This window comes from Daucus carota, chromosome 2 (genome assembly GCF_001625215.2).
Source record: "Daucus carota subsp. sativus chromosome 2, DH1 v3.0, whole genome shotgun sequence".
Lineage (NCBI taxonomy): Eukaryota > Viridiplantae > Streptophyta > Magnoliopsida > Apiales > Apiaceae > Daucus > Daucus carota.
The window spans coordinates 11,505,578-11,526,225 of record NC_030382.2 but is presented as its reverse complement, the minus strand read 5'-3'; the positions used below and the strand labels follow the sequence as shown (position 1 = coordinate 11,526,225).

Genomic DNA, 20,648 nt, shown 5'->3' with positions numbered 1-20,648 from the left:
GATCATATACAAACAAATGGTTGGATGAGGGGAGTAAATTTTTATAAATTAATCAAAAAAATTAATAAATCACGAGTTTTACATTAGTGTTCCTGGTACACTAGTTAACCAATTTTGTAATACTTTATACTCTCTCCATCCCAAATTAGATGATTTTGTTTATTTTGGGCACACAATTTAAGATTTATTGACCGCATAACTTCATGACTTATTTTTAAAATTTTATTTTTATATATAAAAATTAAAATATGAAATTTTCATTTAAAAAAAAACCAAAAAAATAAATTTTAGAACTAGATGGTCAATGTACCTAGAGTTACGTGTATAAAATCAATTAGCTCAACTAATTTGCTATGGAGGTAGTAATATTTTATCCTCATCCGTCACTGATACTCCAATACTTCGTTAGCGCCGGCCTAGGTAGTTTTAATGAACAAGTCGCATTTGAGCTGATTTGCATGTGTTGCATGTAGGTTTTATTAAGTTTATAAAAAAATGTCACAAGTTTTGTTGACCACATTTGCATTCATATTCGAATCAATATAGTTGACCTTGACCATTCCAACTTCCAAAATCTCAAGAGGAAGATGACAGATACAAAACTCGAGAAAAAGATCGTACCATTGTTTATTCATAGAATTGGACTTGACAACTCCGATTCTTGTGACTTGTAAGTTGTATGTTAGCACTTAGCCGTCCGTGAGAAGAAGAGGTAGTGAAACCGGAGGGTGTATTCGAACCGATCAGACTTTACCCAGTTTTTTATTTGGTAATTATTCGGCTTAAGTTGGACGGTAAATAATCCAAATCAACATATATGGTTAGAATAGATTCTTTCTCCAAAGATTTTTAGGCGATTTTGTGGATCATAGATAAAACTGACAATATATTTAAGTTCACCTTGTGACCCATTTTGATTGATAATGAATTCTTTTTTTTCTTTTTTTTTTTGACAGAAAATGATTGATTATGAATTCTTGAGTAAGAGAGAATTCATCTTTCGTAAACGTGATATGCATGTGATTCATTCTTAATCCATTATGAATTCTCGAATGAGGGAGAATATTAAAAATACAACAATCCTTATAAAAGACAAGTTTTTATTGTTCATCTTTTATAAACGTCAAGCGATAATTTTATATGTATGAAACTTAAAACTGAATGTAGTGTTATTTTTTAATATCGTGAACTAGTGTGTGGTAATTCAGGCACGACAGTCCCGTTGCGGTCGTTGGCTAATATTATGAATGCACGTATGAATTCTTTGACTTCACTATTCACCACACTTTGATGTAGAGCTGGTTAAACGAACAAATCATGTTGACTTGATTCGTTTCGTCTTGCCTAAAAAAGTGTCAAAAACTCGATCTATTATGAGATGTGTTTAACTCGACACGGCTCATTTGAATAGGCAACGCGTTCACAAGATAAGGAATTAGGGATCGCTCTTGATATCGCTTTACCACGTCCGTATCACCTCGTCAAGGTCTCGGCTTGACTCGCCTGAAAATCGTGACTCGTCTCTTGGAGTTCGTCTCATTGGAACATGTCCGTCTTGCCTGTTGTAGCAAGCAACGGTCGACAACAGTTTGTCAGTTGCAACGATCGATTCCAGCCCCAAGCATTTCAACGGTCCGATACAACATCTTGTAACGTTCTTCCGACCCTAACACCCAACGGCTACTAACCCGCTTATTATAAATCCCCCAACCACCATCTCTCTAACACCATCTCTTTTGACCTCATTATCTCATTCTCTCTCTCCCACTTTCTCACTCTCATTCTCTCACACTCTCGACCTACATTTTTCCGATGATAAAAAGCAATTTTTCAACAAGCTTAAAACAGTAATTCGGTGAGCTTGATTTTAAAAATAGCCAAAGGTACGGCAACATAATCACCACAAGGTTCAAGCCAAGCACCTCAATGCTACCACCATGACCGAACAATATTATGGAACTCGGTAAATTTTAAGATTATTTTTTTTGTTCTTTTAAATATATTTTTGTGTTTTTTTTATAACTATGAGTTAAATGAGAATTTGTCAATACTAACGTACATGAGAATCAGTTTTTAGTTTTAGCTAAAATTACAATGGACATTTTAGTATTTCCTACTTCTACAATTGCATCCGAGTCCTTTTTTAGGGTCGTAATAAAAGATCAAGTCTTGCCCCAGACATCGTAAATATATTAGTTTGAAATAAGATTGGGATCAAGTTACAAAAAGACAACAAAAAAGAAAAGAAGATGACTCGGAAGAAAAGGAAGATGTTTGGATGATAATGGATATTTCATCGGAATTGGGCTGCCTGAACAAGAATATTTTTGTTTTGTATTTGTATAACTCGAATAGTGGATAGATAGAATATTTTTGTTTTGTATTTTTAAATTTTGTTTGATTGATATTTTGTTTTAAAGTATATGCGTTTTCTTCCATCTTTCAGAGAGGAGTTCTCTCAAATTATTTGTAATTTTTCCAAAATTAATAGAGGTATCGTCCTCTTTTATTTATTACATAAAAAATTAATAAAAACTAATTAATATCCGTTTTATTTATTACATAATAAATTTATAAAACTAATTAATATATAGTTATATTCACAGTATTTAAAGAAAAATTGTAAATCGCTCAACTCGCCCAACTCGTCTAGTTATACGCGAGTAGAGCTAATCCGGACTCGTCTCGCTTCAGCTCTTCTCGCCAAAAACTCGTCTCGGCTCGTCAAATGCATCATGTCTGGCTACGTCTACTTTGATGTTTGTTTATATCTGGTCTCGAAACGATCCGAGGCTGAACTTTTAAAACTCAGTTGGATATCAAACAAGAATTTCTACTAATCTGAAAGACGACATGAAACTCGAAATCAAAGTGTTACTAATTTTTCTCTCCTTGATTTAGCCTCTTGTTGGACATTTATAATCAATTTGTGAGTTCTTGTTCGGCCTTAATATTGATCTTCTCCTTGTATTTTTGAATAGTATGTCTTTGTATGTCAAATCTGAAGACAAAGGGGATATTTTCAATCAAAACTTGACGGTAAAAACTAGCAGCTTTTTCGTGCTAAGTTTTCATAGGACTAGACACAAATTGACATGGCTATTATGTCAAACTGGATTATAGGTTGATAAATGAGCAAAAAAGAATATATTGAATGGCCTTACTAGCTAACTGAAAAAACCAGATTGCAATAAGTTGCGGTACAAGCTACAAACCAAACTACTAGCAATACTTAAGAATCTTTTTCTCAATACATCAAATATAGAGACTTGGATTCTGATTTATGCATCTGAAACAACAAACTGAAGCATGCATATCGATGATCTCCGTCTTCCTTTCCGTTCCCTGAATCTAAAATAGGCAGCAACATCGCTGCAAAAGGATAAACACAGATCAAACATATGAATTAGAGGTTCATTTAAAAGTTTATTGTACAACTTAAGCACTTGTTAACACATACTCATAGTACTATAGTAGTATACTCCCTCTGTCCCAACTATTTTTTTTACAGTTTCCTTTTTGGGATGTGCCCAAACCAAATGTAAAGAATTGACTAGGACGGAGGGAGTACAAATTAATGATATATATATTACATGTTTCGAGCTGGACTGCAAAATATGAATCGAATTGGAATAATACCTTTGATCTGGTATCTTTGGTCTGAGTGTTTGGCATATTGGCAGGTTGATTAGGAACTATAGGAAATTTGGAGGCTGCTATTTGTTTCTCTTCTTTGACTTTATTGAAAATTACAGTGAATCCGTCTCCTGATGTAGGGTCTCGTTCATCCCATTGCCCGAACATGGGTACTGATGCTGATCTAGTGGACTGGATTCCGGAAAAAAGTTTAAAGATTAAAAGGAATGAAAATAGATAATCAACAAGAAGAAGTCTGGCTCTGTTGTTAAAATTTGAACAAGTTAAAAAGAGAAGGGAATTTTTGCTTACAAAATCATCGTACAGATTATGTCCGTTTCTCAGTCTGTTAGGCCCTGGCGAAGGAGGATAGAAACTAATATTGTCAATGCTGTTTTTCTTCCTTTCAGTTCTTGCAATCCGGTGATTGGATGGAAGGCTTGAATTAGAATTGCTTCTGTCACTGCTAGTTTCCGACGTAACACTCTTCACACCATTCTTATAATTTTGACCACTACCACTACTACTTCTCTTAAGGCTCCCTTTGTTTCCTTCACTGTGGTGATTTTCCTTTGGTGCCTCTATATCATTACTAATGTTGTGTTGAAGAGGAGCCTGGAAGACTTTAACGTCATCGTCACTTCCAAACATAAAGGCCTCCGGATTCTGCTCTGGATCATTTGGATTGATCATTGCACCTCCAGCTTTGCTCTTGCGTGCACTATCAAAGTAAGCTGTGTACGGTACATTATCTTCGCCACCCCAGTTGCCAAATTTCGGAACATGGGCACTTTTCTGAACAGGCAACCAAATTCAAAATCTATTAGACTTTCAAATTATTGAGACAAAATTAAATAGTTCACAGGGATTTATCTAATGCAGCCAATAATATGCAAAATACTAGCGAAAAAAGATTTAAATTCAAGAATAACCAGGTGAAGTGTGTTCTGAGTCATTCATATCGAGAAATAAACATGCGATCAAGCTATTTTAATAAATAGTGAAGAGCCTGTACGCGTAAACTAATGAATAAGGCTATCGATGAAGAGAAAACTTACAGCCATTGCAGAGAAAAGTTCTAGTCTTTCTGAAACAAACTATGAGCATGAAAGTTGAAGAAAGAACATGCAGGAAATCTAATCGGTGAAGTTCGATTATATCAGAGATCCCAATGAATCGATGATAGCAACGTTCTGGAGAATGAACACTAGCTAACAAACACAGAAGTAACAGAACAAAAAATAGCATTTTCTCTTTTCTCTTTGTCTAACATGAAAAAATATTCTATCTGGAGTATATTAAAAGTCTAGGATCTGCCATTTGTTTTGCATTTTGTCACTCCCTGATAACTGAAACTAGCTTATGACTTATATGAGTGATCTTTTCTGTTTATTTTTTCCAAGATTCCTTCTGTTATATTTGGGATTTAGCATTCCCCTGTTCTCCAAATAAAGGTTCACTTACCAGAAGGTCCAAAACACTTTCTAAATTTCGATTCAAGTCATCCGTTTTTAACACTTTCTCGGAGTAAAAATAAGATTCACGTACCTCGTTATCATCCTACTTCATTCGGAGCAAAAGAAGATAAAATCGAGGCACATCTCGCATTTTTGTTTTGCTAATAGCACATCTCACATGTCATGTATTGAGAATATTTAATTTATTACTGGAGCACGATTGGATAGCCCAGGTAACGAAGGATTTATCCTCTGTTGGCTCAGGTCGTGGATTCGACTCTGATTCTAGCTCATCTCGAGATATCGCAGAAGAGATACTTAAATTGTCATATTAGTCAAAAATAAATAAATTATCACTGCATGTTCCAAGCAAGTTCCGTATATGATGTTGAGTGCCTTTCTTTGCATATAAAAAAAATGAATATTTAATTGTTACATAGGAGTATATGCTTATTTAGAACCGATTATACTAGAAGAGTGGGAGCTGAAAGAGTCAAGATATCAATATAGTTGTAGAAAAGAAAGGATTAAATTCAGATATTTTTTAAAACAAAACACCACATTTTGATTAAGTTGAGGAAAACTTATGAACGTCTCCTCCAGCGGAGACATAAAAATATAACTATTCAATAAGAAACTCGGGCCATCAAGTGTTGTGCGTTATTGGCTTATTTTTTTTATAACAAAACTAGTCGAGACTTTGCTTTCGATATAGCATGTAATTCTTCAAAATGTTACCTATTTCAAGCTTGTTATTGCTAAAATTAATTGACTATACATTAATAAACTAGGTCTTTGTCTTGTGAACCTAAGAAAAATGGATCAATCTTGTGTGATCAAGAAAAGGAGAGAAAATATTGTTTCATCCACATGTGGCATGTCATTTCTTGAGAGAGAAGCAAATCACTAAAACTGCGCTCACTTGGATAAGATGAAATGGAAGGAGAATTGAATAATTTGTGGTTGATTAGTCTATAATTTTCATTACCTCAATCATTCCATTTCAATTATTTGAACTAGAGATTTAACCCACATATTCTGGATGGAATGCTCGTTTCACTTCTACATCATTTTTCTTTACCGTCTTTATCATAAAAATTTATACTCACTCATATTTAGTCATTTTTGTCTAATACTTTCTTCTGCCTCCATAAAATTTATATATAATTTTTCATTTCATTCTCCCTTCATTTCATTCCATCCAGGTGAACACAACCTAAACTTATTTGAATCAACTTCTTATTGATATATATATTTCTTTCCCCCTAGAACACACATAAAAAACACATACTAAAAACAAACACAAACAAGATCGGGATGAGACGTTGTTGTTAGTTGAGTTGACAATGACGGCGACTGAATTGAAGGGGTGTGTCATGATGTGATTGCGGGTGAAGGTTTAAAGAGAATGGCTGCTTTAATTTCTAGGTGGTGATGGGTTGAAGGATGATAGTGATTTACCGTTGACGGAGTTGTAGAGACTAAAATGGGAAGATCGAGGGTGGTCGTTGACCGGGAAGAATGAGTGGTTGTAATGACTGCAACACCGCGATGGGAAAAATAAATGGTTAGGCTGCTAAAGAGAGAGGAGGATGGTACAAGAAAAGAGACGGTAGTGGTAGTTCTGTGGAGTAGATGGTGGTGTCATGGTTGTCTTTGGCGTTGGTGCGGACTGCAATAAATGTTGAAAATAATTAAATATCTATATCTTGGCGGTTATTAATATGGCAAAGATGACTAAGAATGGGAGATTTCTTTCGGGTGGATAATTTTCCGGATTTGAGTGGGGTAATCGTGCCAGCGCAATGTAGAAATTAGAAATATTATTTTTAATTTTGTCATTTTATCTATTTTAAGATTGATATTTGTTATCACATTTCGCCCGATTATAACTAAATCATGCCATTATAAATCGAATTGAGGCTTTTTAAACTAAAACTGATAGTTGAATTACAATTACGATTTTCAGTTTTTAAAGATTAAACATATATAATCTTAATTCTGATTTTATCTAAAAATCAGTCGAACTAGGCATTACTTTCGCTTATAAAAATCTTTTAATCTCGTATTGCTATGTGAGATCAATGATATTAAACTCTATTAAATTAAAAAACTGGCAAACACATTACAATCTCTAAAATTAAAACTAAGTACAGTCAAATTTTAAAAATATTTTAAATCTTGGTTAAGATGCTTCTTTGATAAAAAAAAAATTTAACTTTCATAAGCCAACAACAAAGTTTTCTTCTGGGCTTTGCAGTTTCGAGAGGCGACGTTCAAAGTTAGGATTCCAACCGTCACTTCTTCGCTCTTCAATCTTCATCGCCTTCATTCATTAAGCCTCTTCGCTCTTCCATACCATCCTTTCTCGTATTTACGGTTTTCAATGAAATCAATATTTGATCCTTTTTAGGTGAGTTCTTGTTGAGTACTTTATTATCAAGGCCGTGCCCATTTTTTTGGGATGTTAGTGTTTTCTGTTTTACTATTTTTGTATGTTTTGTTGTGAGTTTCGTTAATTTTTCTAAGAAGGATTTATATTGTATTTTGGATGATCGACAAGACTGGCATCAAATCTGGCATGATGGTGAATATCGCAAGAGCTTATCTTTCACGACAAAAATCGTTCATATTTGGAAGGTAGTTGCTCCGATATCAATTTATGTAACTAATAGTTGAGAATATTGGGTCACAGATGATGCTGCTGCTTATGTGAAACTCAATTGCAATGGTACTATGTTCACAACTGATGTCGGTTAAATTCCTCGAGATACGATTCTAATCCTTTTTAGATTCAAGAATTTAAATAATTTATGTGTTAAGCGATCTGAAAACAAAATAACTATTTATTTAGCTCGTTATTTGCTTTACAGTCAGATTGTAATCGATAATTTGGAATTATTGTTCTTGTAGTGGTGGTTTAGTGATAAAGCCCGGTTTTTCTCGCAAAAGTTATTGATTTTCTAGAAATTTGTCCCGACTGAATTTTAGTATTTTAATGAAATTTTTCCCTTTTCGCAGAAAAAAGAAGATGTTTCTTTGATTATTTACGAGGGCATTAAAACTATTTTTTCAACTATAGTAACACAGCTTATTCAACATTGCATTTGTTAATACAAGTCGAATATAACTGAATTTCTTGCACCGAATTTACATGATCGATCCGTACAAATATGAATAAATAGGGTTTCGGCTCTAAATAATCAAATTTGGAGTGATAATGCCTCAAATATCAAAATACCCGATAAATGGCCCTCACTGACATTTAGAGACGCACATGGTGTAGACTAGGATGACAATTTGAACTTTGAAGCATATACTAGTGGCCGCTCATGTTGATTTTATTAATTATTTAAAAAAAAAAAGAAACAAAAGCTATTGGGTTTGGGCCAACAATTGTAAACCCTAATGCGTTTAGCGTTTCCCTCAAATACAAAACGCTAATTTACCAGCGTTTTACTGGTCATTTGGGGTCATTTTTACAAAATCTGTTATTCAGGACATTAAACTCCAAAATTGTGTTATTTAGGCTTTTTTTCGAATAAATTACCTACGATGATGTCATATGTGCACGCTAAATAAATGAAATTCGATACAATTTTTTTTTTTTAGTTACAAATATCTTAATCCAGTTCTTCCAGAAGAGCTAGGCCAGCAAAAGCGAGGAGGTGTACAATCCAGCATCTCCACTAAAAGATCTTCAAACATAAACGACAAATACACACCGAATCATCTCACGCCTCTTTTGCCTCATTATTCAAACTTCAATTTCTTCATTTCTCATTCTATAGTTCCTCGATTTTTCGTAAGCTATGGCGATTTTTACGCTCTCTTCAGCTATCTCTGCAATTTCATCTTCGTCTTCATCGTCTTTTAAGCCTAATATTTCTAATAATTTTTCATCGTTTTCGTGTAATTCGTTGAGATTTAATCCTTTGGTTTTGCCTCAGTCTTGCTCTGCTTCTTCACATCCTTCGTTTTCCCGGTAAATCTCTCTCTCTCTCTCTCTCTCTCTCTCTCTCTCTCTCTCTCTCTCTCTCTCTCTCTCTCTCTCTCTCTCTCTCCCTCCCTCTCTCCCTCGCTCGCTCTCTCGCTCCTCTCTCTCTCTCTCTCTCTCTCTCTCTCTCTCTCTCTCTCTCTCCCTCCCCCCTCTCCCTGACTCCCTCTCTCTTTCTCTCACCTTTTCTTTCTCTCTTGATGTTATGGTTATTTAGGCTGTTGACAATTTCTGTTATATCGGTTTGTGTGTTGTTATGGTTAGTAGGTGTTTGATGATATGATTATCTATGATCTCGAAATTTAGTTTGTTAAATGGAATTCGACATAATTACGGGAAAGAATTTAAAGAAGGATAGGGAAATGTTTTTATAATTTACGGAAATTATGAAAGGAATGGAGAGTAGTGTTCGGAACTTGTTATGCTTGGATTTTGAGTAGATGTTTTGTGTGAATGTGTGTGTTCGAGGAATTTCGTAAAAAGTAGTATAAACTTGGGCATTTTTCAGTAAATAACAAATTGCTTAAGCATATGGTAATCAATATTTATGTAAGCAGTTTCCTCAGTTAAGATATGCTTTGAAGTTGGAAGGCTCGAGGTGATCAAAAAGGAAAAGGAGGGTAGAAAATGGGAATTAGAATGATATGAACAATATTAGTAACAGCCAATGCTGGCCTGTAATAGACGTTCGAGTAAAAACAATATTTGGTTATAGTAGACGACCTGATGAGCATGACATAAGTATTAAAAGGGCAGAAATTCCCATGAATTGAAATCTGTCAAACACATAACTGAACCTTTTTCTAGTGCCGATTAAAAATCCTTTACTGAATTATGAAGAACCCAAGTCAGGATAAACAGGTTAAGCCTCCAGTTTTCACCTCAACTGCTTTCAGACTGTAGCTACAGCCTACAGGACAGGCCTAATGGCTGGAAGAGATGGTTGGATAAACACACAGTCTAATGAGCAATAGTTCTAGAATATAATTACTATGTTCACAATTCTGAATTGCTTAAGTTGTTTCATTACAATGTCAATGAACATACTAGAATAATAATTTTTTTTATAGAACTTAATTGCAAGTTCTGTTGTAGTGCGCCCATAGATACGCGGAACGCGGAACGTGACCACGATCGGCGACCCAGTTCGTTCGTCCCCGAATCCGGAACAAACGCGACCGGAAACGCCAGAAGTCGCGACCGGAAACGCTGGTAGTGACGTACCCATATGAACACGCATGATTCTTGATGAGAAAGAGTTGATTGTGTCTGTGGTCGTACTGTGTGTCTTTGTCAGTGGTGATGTTTATAGAAGAATGAGAAACGAAGAAGAAGAAGAAAGGCGGTGGTAACTGCGTGTATATGTTCTGTGTATCTACATATGTAAAGAACTGCGGCATTTGATCAAACGGTAGGGTTAAAGAGTATTCTAATATTTGGGTCAGGCCCATTAACAATATATTCAAGCTAACTCATCTTTAATGTTTAAAGGACTTAAATCACCAGCCCAATGAACTCCCAGACTCTTATTATTGTTTTATAAATAAATAATTTTTTTAAAGTATAAACAAAATAATATAGATAAATTTATAATAGTTTAAAATTATAACCTTATATATAAATAAATTTTTTTTTAAAAAAAAAAATCCATCGTACCCATACGTTCCGCCGTACCCGTACGTTCCGTCGTACCGGGTTCACTAAAAATGAAGTTTCGCGTATCTGTTTCCGTACCCCGTTTCGTATCGAACCCCGTTTTATGTAACACTGAGTGCGCCTCATATGCATTTTTATAGAGGATCGCATATGCAAATGATGTTTTTCTTATCCATTCTTTATTTTCTCATAAAACATCTTCGATCTAAGCAGAATACAGATTTGGATATCGACCTTTGGAGCATAATTTTATGTGTCAAATATTGTTACATACTCATCTTCACTATGATCAATCTAGGAAGCTGTTTAAAGTCCAAGCAAGAATTTTGCAAGAGAATGAGGAGAAGGTAGTTGTGGAGGACTCCTTCCAACCAAAGAGTTCTCCTGAAGTTGACGGAAGTGGAAGTGATAGGGAGCCACCAGATGGTTCATCCTCCAGTGGCATTGAAAGATGGGTTATAAAGCTCGAACAATCTATCAACATCTTGCTCACTGTAAGTAATATAACTCTATATTGTGATTTTGATATGATTTCTTGTAGGTTTAGTTCGACATTGCCCAAGGCAATGATCAGAATTTTTATGCATTTCAATCTTGTAATGTTCTCATGTTTTAGTATTTAAGTAACAATAGAAAATGTAAAAATATAATAATATGTTGTTCTGCTATGCCTTGAAATCGCTAATAAGCACACTGCACAATAAGAAATTGTTGTGACTATATCAATGATCATAGTATGTGGTATGGAAAAAGGAATGATAGTATGTTATGGTTGTAATTAGTCTTACGACTGTAGGATGTGTGTCTTTGAACTCATCCTTGGCTCATTAGCTTCGGTTTCTTAGGGATTCAGTTGGCTGCTTAAATGATTGGGAATCATGATTACCAGTCACATAATTTTTGAGTTATAAAAGTGCACTGTGTCCCTGGTTTTCACCTTAAATGAAATCTGTTATTGATCATTTCAGGATTCAGTGATTAAGATTCTTGACACTTTATACCATGACCGTGACTATGCAAGGTTTTTTGTTCTAGAAACAATTGCAAGAGTTCCTTATTTCGGTAATATTTCCTTCTTTTAATAAATTTGAAGTTATTCAATATCTGTGGTAAATATATTCTCTTTTAGATACTCTTTGAAATTGTTAATCCAGTTTCATTTCTGGCATATTCATGTTCTGGTAACAAAATTTGTGATTCGAATATTAGAATGTCATAATTGACAAGCTTAATGTGGATGTGGAATCTAATTCCGATTTCTTATGGCAGCTTTTATGTCTGTTTTACATATGTATGAGAGTTTTGGTTGGTGGAGAAGGGCTGACTATCTGAAAGTCCATTTTGCCGAGAGCTGGAATGAAATGCACCATCTGCTCATAATGGAAGTAATAATCTTGTCACAACACTCCGTAAATAAAGTTTCATGCTGTTATACTTTACTGCTGTACAAGTTAGCTTCACCTTTTTGCCTTGAATCCACATTGTTATAAAATGGTACTATAGTAGACACTTGAATTTATATAAAATCTGACAGGTAAATATACATTACTTGAATTGAGAACGTAGAACTAGCTTAAGAAGTCTAAATTTCTTGGGAGGAGCTTATAAAAGAACCTGTTTTTTCTTATTCTCCTCAAATACTGAATGTATTTGATGGATATTCAGTTCCTTGTATGTTAGGCTTATATCTAAACTCGAGTTCATTAAGTGAAAACTACAGTCAAGTGGCTTGAAATGATGATAACAATTATATAGGAAGCAATGTTATTGTTTAAGCTCTCCATACTATATTCCCTGAAGTGTATTCAAAGTTGCTGATTCCTCATTTACTTGCCGAAGGGTCTCGACTGCTAGACACTGCTATACATGATCATAACTTGATGTTCTAATTTAAGTTTTAAAACACCTTGAGATATAAGTGTTTTAGATGTGTCCAAAGGTTATGTTTGTAACCTGTATAACTGGGGTTTTAGGAAAGGGGCATATACGAAGGACAAAAAAACATGAACTGGGAAGGATAAAAGTATCACTTACATGAATTATATAGAATCATGTAAACAATTTTAACGGGTTCAGCATCCAATATAAAATAAAAGACGTCGTAATTGAAAGTTGTATGGCTTTATTTCCACCTTTCCTTTCCTTGGTGACCCATATATAGCTCAAACTCATTCTTTTTTCAGTTCTAATAATATTTAGCTAAATATTTATTGATGACATCATTGCAGGAACTGGGAGGAAATGCTTGGTGGTTTGATCGCTTTCTTTCGCAACACATAGCAGTATTCTATTATTTTATGGCAGCATTCATGTACTTGTTGAGTCCAAGAATGGCGTGTAAGTTTTACTGAGTCATGTATTCTTAGTGGCCATGTATTCTTGTACTCTAGAACAATATATGTATAGATATATTCAGCATCTTGGGTTCTTCTATTAAATATTAGTTTCTTTATGCAGATCATTTCTCTGAATGTGTGGAACATCATGCCTTTGAAACATACGACAAATTTATCAACGCAAAAGGAGGTAAACCAGAATTGTAGATTTAAGTATATGCTTTTGGCAATAAATATCCTAGAAGGATTATATCTTATCTAAGCATCAAATCACATCATTTTCACTTTTTTTTTTGTTATTGAAGAAATTAGAAGAAAATAATCTGCTGTTCTATATTTCATTAGAGTTGCAAGGTTCCATATATATAGTGGAATATGTGGAATGACCTATTCTAGCATATCTAATCAGATCCCACAATTGCAGGGATCTTTATGACTAAATAATATCTACAGCTATAAGCTATATACAGTGCACAATCAATGGCACTAATATACAGTATCTGATTTACCACTAATTCCCATCAGTTTCTGCAATACCGCCCCCCTCGAAACAATGTTGTGAAAACCATGACTACTTAGGCCTTTCGTTTAAACATCTGCAAGTTGTCTTCTAGATGGAACATAAGACATACACACTAATCCTTACTCAAGCTTCTCCTTGATGAAATGGCTATCTATTCAATATGTTTTGTCCTATCATGATTTATAGGATTATGGGCAATGTTGATCGCTAATTTATTATCACAATAGAGCTTCATAGGTTCTTCCCATTTGATTCTCAAGTCGTCCGGTATTATCTTTGCCCAAAGTTTCTCACACAAACCATGCGCAATTGCTCTGAATTCTGATTCAGCAGAAGAGCTAGCTACAACACTATGCTTTTAACTTCTCCATGTTATAAGATTGCCTTCAAGGAATATGCAATACCCTGTCATTGATCTTCTATCCACTATAGATCCTCCATAATCAGCATCAGTATATACTTTAAGTGAATGATTCTGGTTTCTTTTGAAGGAGATTCCTCTTCGTGGATTCCCTTTTAAATAATAATGCAATACTCTATACGCATCCTGTAGATGTGGCTCTCTTGGATCATGCATGAATTGACTGATTAAACTTACTGAGTATGCGAGTACCCGGTCGTTGATCTTCTATCTACTATAGATCCTCCATATCTGGTCTGGTGTGTGCAAGATAAATGAGTCTTCCAACTAACTTTTGGTACATTTTCTTGTCCACGTGTGGTTCTTCCCTGGCTTCTCCAAGCTTCCGATTGGAATCAGTTGGTGGAGATAACGCTTTACACCCTATTTTACCCCTTTCCTTCAACAAATTAGTCACATACTTCCATTGTGATATAAAGATTTCTTTGTTAGAGTGTGCCACTTCAATACCTAGGAAGTACTTCAATTTGTCCACTTCCTTAATCTCACGTTCACTAATAAGCTTTTCTTTTAGCTCTTAAGTTTCTTTATCATCATTCCCCATTACTATGATAACATCCGCATATACTTTCGAGTGTTTTATAAAAAGTGATCTCCTTGACTTTGTAGGTATCCAGAGGCTTTCATTACTTTACTAAACCTTCCAAACCATGCTCTTGGTGATTGTTTTAACATATATAATGCCTTTATCAACCTGCAAAGTTTAGTTTTTACATGTTTGCTGCCAAATCCTGGAGGAATGTCCATGTATATCTCCTCATATAAGTCTCAATGTAGGAAAGCATTTTTTTTACATCATACTGTAAAAGTTGCCAACCAAAATGAACAACCAATGCCAACAATATTCGAAGAGTGTTCATTTTTGCTACGGGAGCAAAAGTCTTGAGATAGTCCACTCAATATGTCTTGAGTGCATCCCTTAGCCACCAACCTCGCTTTATACCATTTGAGGGAACTATCTGCTTTATATTTAGGTGTAAAAACTCATTTACAGCCTACTATATCCTTTCCTTCTGGTCTATCCGCAACCTCCCATGTTTTGTTCTTTTCTAACCCTGTTATTTCCTGTCTCAGAGCATTCCTCCACTCTACTTTTGATGGTGCTTCAGACAACGTGTTTGTAACTTGAATAGTGTTAAGACAACTAACAAATTTAAATGGTTCGATGAAAGCTTTTTCAAGGAGACATGATGGAGTAACAGATACAGAGGTCTTTTAGTACATTCCCTCGATTTTCTTCTGATGGAAATAGGAAGATCTAAATCATATCTTTTTATATAGGTTTGAGTTCTTGCCACATTGTCTTCAGTTTTGTCAGGGACCGGATTGGATTCATGAACTTGTTAAGGGTCTGAAATAGTCCTCCTATATACCTGTGAAAATCTGGGATCATTATGAATAGTTGGTGACATTATGGAAGACATATTTTCTACTATGAGATCAGAATTATGATGTGGTGGTGTGATTGGAAGTGTTTGACTAGGATATGATGACAGGGGCAGGGCTGACTTCGAAGGACTCGGACATGAATTTGGAGATATGGCCAACTCTGATACTGGATTGGAAATTATAGGAGGATCAGAGGGAAGATCAAGATCAAAGATACCTTCTTCCTGCAAGATCATATTTTTCTCTATGATATGGGGGCTCGGTAAAATATGCTTTGTGTTCAGTGAAAGTGACATCAGCTGAGATGTAAGTTATTCTTGTAAGTAGGTTGTAGCATATATATCCCTTTTTGTAGAGGAGTAACCAAAAAAACACATTTGCTTGCTCTAACTTCTAAGATTAATTTCTCTCTTTGATGGGCATCAATATGAACGAAAGCAGTGCAACCAAAATCTCTAGGAATGACACCATTTGAACTTTGAAAATCTGAGATAAAACTATTTTGTACATCCATAGGGCTTCTGTTGGCATAAACTCGAGAAGGTAATCTATTAATCATATGAGTCGTGGTTAAGGCAGCCTCACCGGACTAAGATTTTGGAACATTGCCCTGGAAAAGTAATGCTCTAGTAAAAGCAAGTAGATGACCATTTTTTCCCTCAGCTAACCCATTTTGTCGGGGTGTGTCCACACATGAGGAATCATGAATAACTCCATTTTTATGGAAGATAGGAGTCAAAGTATGATTGAAATAATCTTTAGCATGGTCAGATCTGAAGGTTTTTTTGTAACAAGTCCAAATTGAGAATGAAGCATTGAAAAGAAGTTGGGGATAATAGTGCTGACGTCTGATCTATTCTCAAGTAAAGCCATGTAACCGTTGTGCAATCATCAACAAATCACAACAACGAGCACCAGATATGTGAGATACGAGTTGGTCCCCATATGTCGCTATGTATCAAATAAAATGGTTTTGAGCTTCTTTTATTTAATAAAGGATAAGATGCAACATGAGTGTTTTGTGAGTTCAAAAACTTCACAATTGAAAATTGAAATGTCTAAACCTTTGAATAAAATGAGGAAACACGAGTTTTAAGACTCCAAAGGAAGGATGACTAAGACGATGATGGTAAAGCCAGATGGTCTCCTTATTCGAAGAGCTAAAGGATGACATAGACAAATTATTCATAATGTTCCTAGAATTATCAAGGTAATAAAGGTCATTCCTTTCCTTAGCAAGTCCAAACTTACTCTTCGAACCCTGATCCTGAAAGACATGATAAGAGGGAGAAAACGTTGCATAACAATGAAGATCTTGTGTAAGCTTTTTTACTGACAAAAGATTGATAATGAGTTTCGGTACATTGAGAACATCTTTTAAATTTGAAGAGGGTGAAATAATGATGTTACCTATACCTTTGAAATCGTTGCTAGAGACCCATTTGCCACTAAAAATTTTCCATTACTAGGACATGGAGAATATGTATGGAACAATTGTGAGTTATTTGTCATATGATGAGTAGCTCCGGAGTCAATTGTCCAAGAATTTGTATATAACTTTCCTTAAACCTCAAAGTGTTGGGAGGATGGTTTACTAGGATCATGTTATATTCCAACATTCCCCTTCACTAGAAAAAGGAGTTGAACCCGAGTCTTCCTCGAGCCTGAGCTCTAATACCATGTTAAGTGACCAATCCTCCTAAAATCTCAAGGTATTAGGAGAAAGGATTACCAGGATCATATTGTATTCTAACATTCTTTTTTAAAGGTGTTAAGAGGGTGTACCAGGATTATATTGTATTCTAACATTCCCCTTCACTCGAAAACCCATTTTTACTTCGTGTCCATAATTAAGACCAATTCTAAAACTTGAAGGTTTTGGGAAGCTAGGAAGGCTGGCTTTGATCCTGTATTCTAACAATTGTATAGAAAGTATGTTGTACATTGTCACAAATATAATAAAAAACAATCTACTCACCTAAATAATACTCTTTCCGTCACACCAGGTTCTTTACATTGAGGGACAGGAACTCGGCATGCATTTTAAGATTTTGATTAAGTATAGTTCTATAGATTATTTTAAATTTTTTTCTTCTGAATGAAAATATAATGTTTAAATTTTCATTCGTAAAAGGAAAATTTCAAAAATAAGTTATGGAACTATACTTAATCGGAGTCTTAAAATGCATGTCGAGCAGTAAAAAAAAACATGTAAAGAAATGAGTGGGACGGAGGGAGTATATTCTTGGTTGCTAATATTGAAAATTGTAAGAATACTGTAAATTTGTTTTATTAACGAGAATAGTAATATGTAGTTCCACTGTTTAATGTGTGTAGAGGATTTGAAAAAGTTGCCTGCATCAAAGGTTGCTATAAAATACTACACTGAAGGTGACATGTACTTATTTGGTGAGTTTTGTCTTCGCTACCTTCATTTTTACATTCAAATGAAAGTTTGGGTTAACAAGAAGTTGGCTTTTTTACTAGATGAGTTTCAAACTTCCAGAGCTCCTAACACACGAAGACCAGTGATAGGTAAAGTAATAGTGTTTTTGTTTGAGTTTCTTCCTTTGCAATATTGATGTGACATTGTGTGATTTCACTACATTACTTTCTTGAATTGTAATTAGTTAATGTTTGCATATTACGTACAAAGTTATCTCTAGAATTCTAGAGAAGACTAGCGAAATTATTAATGTCGTTTTTGCTTCTTTTCTTGTATATTCCAGATAACTTGTATGATGTATTCGTAAACATCAGAGATGATGAAGCAGAACATTGTAAGACAATGAAGGCTTGTCAAACTCCTGGAAACCTCCGTTCTCCTCACTCAGGCTTTGACAATGCTTTTGAAGATGATGCAGGATGTATATTGCCCGATACAAGTTGTGAAGGTATCGTAGACTGTATAAAGAAATCTGTCACACGTGACACGTCCTCAGTCAATTGAGAAAGAGATATTAGGCAAGTAGGATGATAATATACCATATCATAGGCAAGTAGGATGATAATATACCATATCATAGGAACATATACAGTAGGAAAATAGTAATACAAAATAGAATTAAATCATCACAAAATGGTATTCTTAAACGAATATCTAGTTGTAACGAAAAGGAGGCTTGTAATTTTTAGTTTGTTGTGTACAACATTGTAACAGTCATATGCATATCGGATTCATATATTTAGTTTGCAAATTACAATAGGTGTCCAATCTGATATCTTTACTTTGCAAATAACAATTGGAACTATGATGTTATGACTTTGCATCATTTCGGTAACCAAAATATTTTGTACATCCAAAAAATGAATTTTGCAATGAATTTACAATGTTATTTTATACTCCCTTTGTCCCATTTTATGTGATCTCATTTCCTTTCTGGGACGTCCCAAAAAGAATGAACCTACAATACTTACTATTTTTGAACACTATTTTTCACTATTACACCCATTATCTTTATATTTTATACTTTTTTTTTATTAAATAAACACTATTACACCAACTACTTTCTTCCACTATCTCAAATCTATTATTAAATATTGATGGGTCCACCACTTTACCTACTTTTCAACTACATTTATTACCTTTTTCTTAATCTCCGTGAAAGTCAAACCAGTTCACATAAAATGGGACGGAGGGAGTATTGAATTATCAGTGACGTTGACTGCTGTGATTCTGTTCAGTTTTGCACATAGTTTCGGATATTTAAATATTTGTTAAAACCATACTGTTGTTTTCTGAGCAACTGCAACTTGTTAGAGCAAATCCAATGCAATGTTATAAGTGGTGTCATTTTTATAATTTGAAATCAAATGCTAACCCCAAATATGGTTGTAACCAAATTCATATATCCATAGGGACCCATTTATGTGGAAATATTAAAAAAAACTGCCCAGGGATATATTCAAGAAATTCCCATGTACTAAACCTTTTGAGAATTCGTCAAAAACTTGAACTTCATTATATCTGCTCATATTCAGCCCCGACTACCCCAAATATGGTCGTGACCAAATTCATATATTCATAAGGACCCATTTATGTAAAAATATCAAAAGAAACTGCCCGGGGATATTTTCAAGAAATTCCCGTGTACTAACCCCTTTGAAAATTCATCAAAAACTCGAACTTCATTATATCTGCTACGATTCGGTCCCAACTACCCCAAATATGGTCGTGACCAAATTCATATATCCATAAGGACCCATTTATGTGAAAATATCAAAAAAACTTCCCGGTGAAATTTTCATGAAACTCCCGTGTACTCACCCCTTTGACAATTCGTTAAAAACTCGAACTTCATTATATCTGCTCGTATTCAGTCCCGACTGCCCCAAATTTGGTCGTGACCAAATTCATATATCCATAAGGACCCATTTATGTGAAAATATCAAAAGAAACTGCCCGGGGATATTTTCAAGAAATTCCCGTAAACTAACCCCTTTGAGAATTCGTCAAAAACTCGAACTTCATTATATCTGCTACGATTCAGTCCCGACCTCCCCAAATATGGTCATGATCAAATTCATATATCCATAGGGACCCATTTATGTGAAAATATCAAAAAAACTTCCGGGTGAAATTTTCATGAAATTCCTATGTACTAACCCCTTTGAGAATTTGTCAAAAGCTCGAACTTCATTATATCTGCTCCTATTCAGTCCCGACTGCCCCAAATATGGTCGTGACCAAATTCATATATCCATAGGGACCCATTTATGTGAAAATATCAAAAGAAACTGCCCGGGGATATTTTCAAGAAATTCCCGTAAACTAACCCCTTTGAGAATTCGTGAAAAACTCGAACTTCATTATATCTGCTACGATTCAGTCCCGACCACCGCAAATATGGTCGTGATCAAATTCATATATCCATAGGGACCCATTTATGTGAAAATATCAAAAGAAACTTCCGGGTGAAATTTTCATGAAATTCCTATGTACTAACCCCTTTGAGAATTCGTCAAAAACTCGAACTTCATTATATCTGTTTCGATTCAGTCCCGACTGCCCCAAATATGGTCGTGACCAAATTGATATATCCATAGGGACCCATTTAAGTGAAAATATCAAAAGCAACTGCCCGGGGATATATTCAAGAAATTCCCGTGTACTAAGCCTTTTGAGAATTCGTCAAAAACTCGAATTTCATTATATCTGCTACGATTCAGTCCCGACTGCCCCAAATATGGTCGTGACCAAATTCATATATCCATAGGGACCCATTTATGTGAA

General features: G+C 34.8%; 2 protein-coding genes across 3 annotated transcripts; one reads left to right on the top strand and one right to left on the bottom strand.

The window, feature by feature from the left end:
• Positions 1 to 3,168: 3,168 nt before the first annotated feature.
• On the bottom strand, positions 3,169 to 5,006 carry LOC108207049 (RPM1-interacting protein 4). Its single transcript, XM_017377515.2, has 4 exons — positions 4,695 to 5,006; positions 3,949 to 4,431; positions 3,640 to 3,828; positions 3,169 to 3,372 (listed from the first exon to the last, which is right to left on the bottom strand). The coding sequence occupies exons 1-4, from the start codon at positions 4,698 to 4,700 to the stop codon at positions 3,352 to 3,354; spliced, it is 699 nt and encodes a 232-aa protein (XP_017233004.2). The 5' UTR covers positions 4,701 to 5,006; the 3' UTR covers positions 3,169 to 3,351.
• Positions 5,007 to 8,703: 3,697 nt separating this feature from the next.
• Positions 8,704 to 18,618, top strand: LOC108209989 (ubiquinol oxidase 4, chloroplastic/chromoplastic). Of its 2 annotated transcripts, XM_064086436.1 has the most exons (10): positions 8,781 to 9,078; positions 11,045 to 11,240; positions 11,715 to 11,808; positions 12,016 to 12,131; positions 12,975 to 13,083; positions 13,204 to 13,272; positions 17,753 to 17,824; positions 17,903 to 17,950; positions 18,145 to 18,410; positions 18,442 to 18,618. In XM_064086436.1, exons 1-9 carry the CDS (start codon positions 8,906 to 8,908, stop codon positions 18,363 to 18,365), a joined length of 1,098 nt encoding a protein of 365 aa, XP_063942506.1. In that variant the 5' UTR covers positions 8,781 to 8,905; the 3' UTR covers positions 18,366 to 18,410; positions 18,442 to 18,618. The 2 variants fall into 2 exon arrangements, with proteins under 2 accessions (XP_017236706.1, XP_063942506.1); XM_017381217.2 differs by having other exon boundaries at positions 8,704 to 9,078; positions 18,145 to 18,618.
• Positions 18,619 to 20,648: the final 2,030 nt, after the last annotated feature.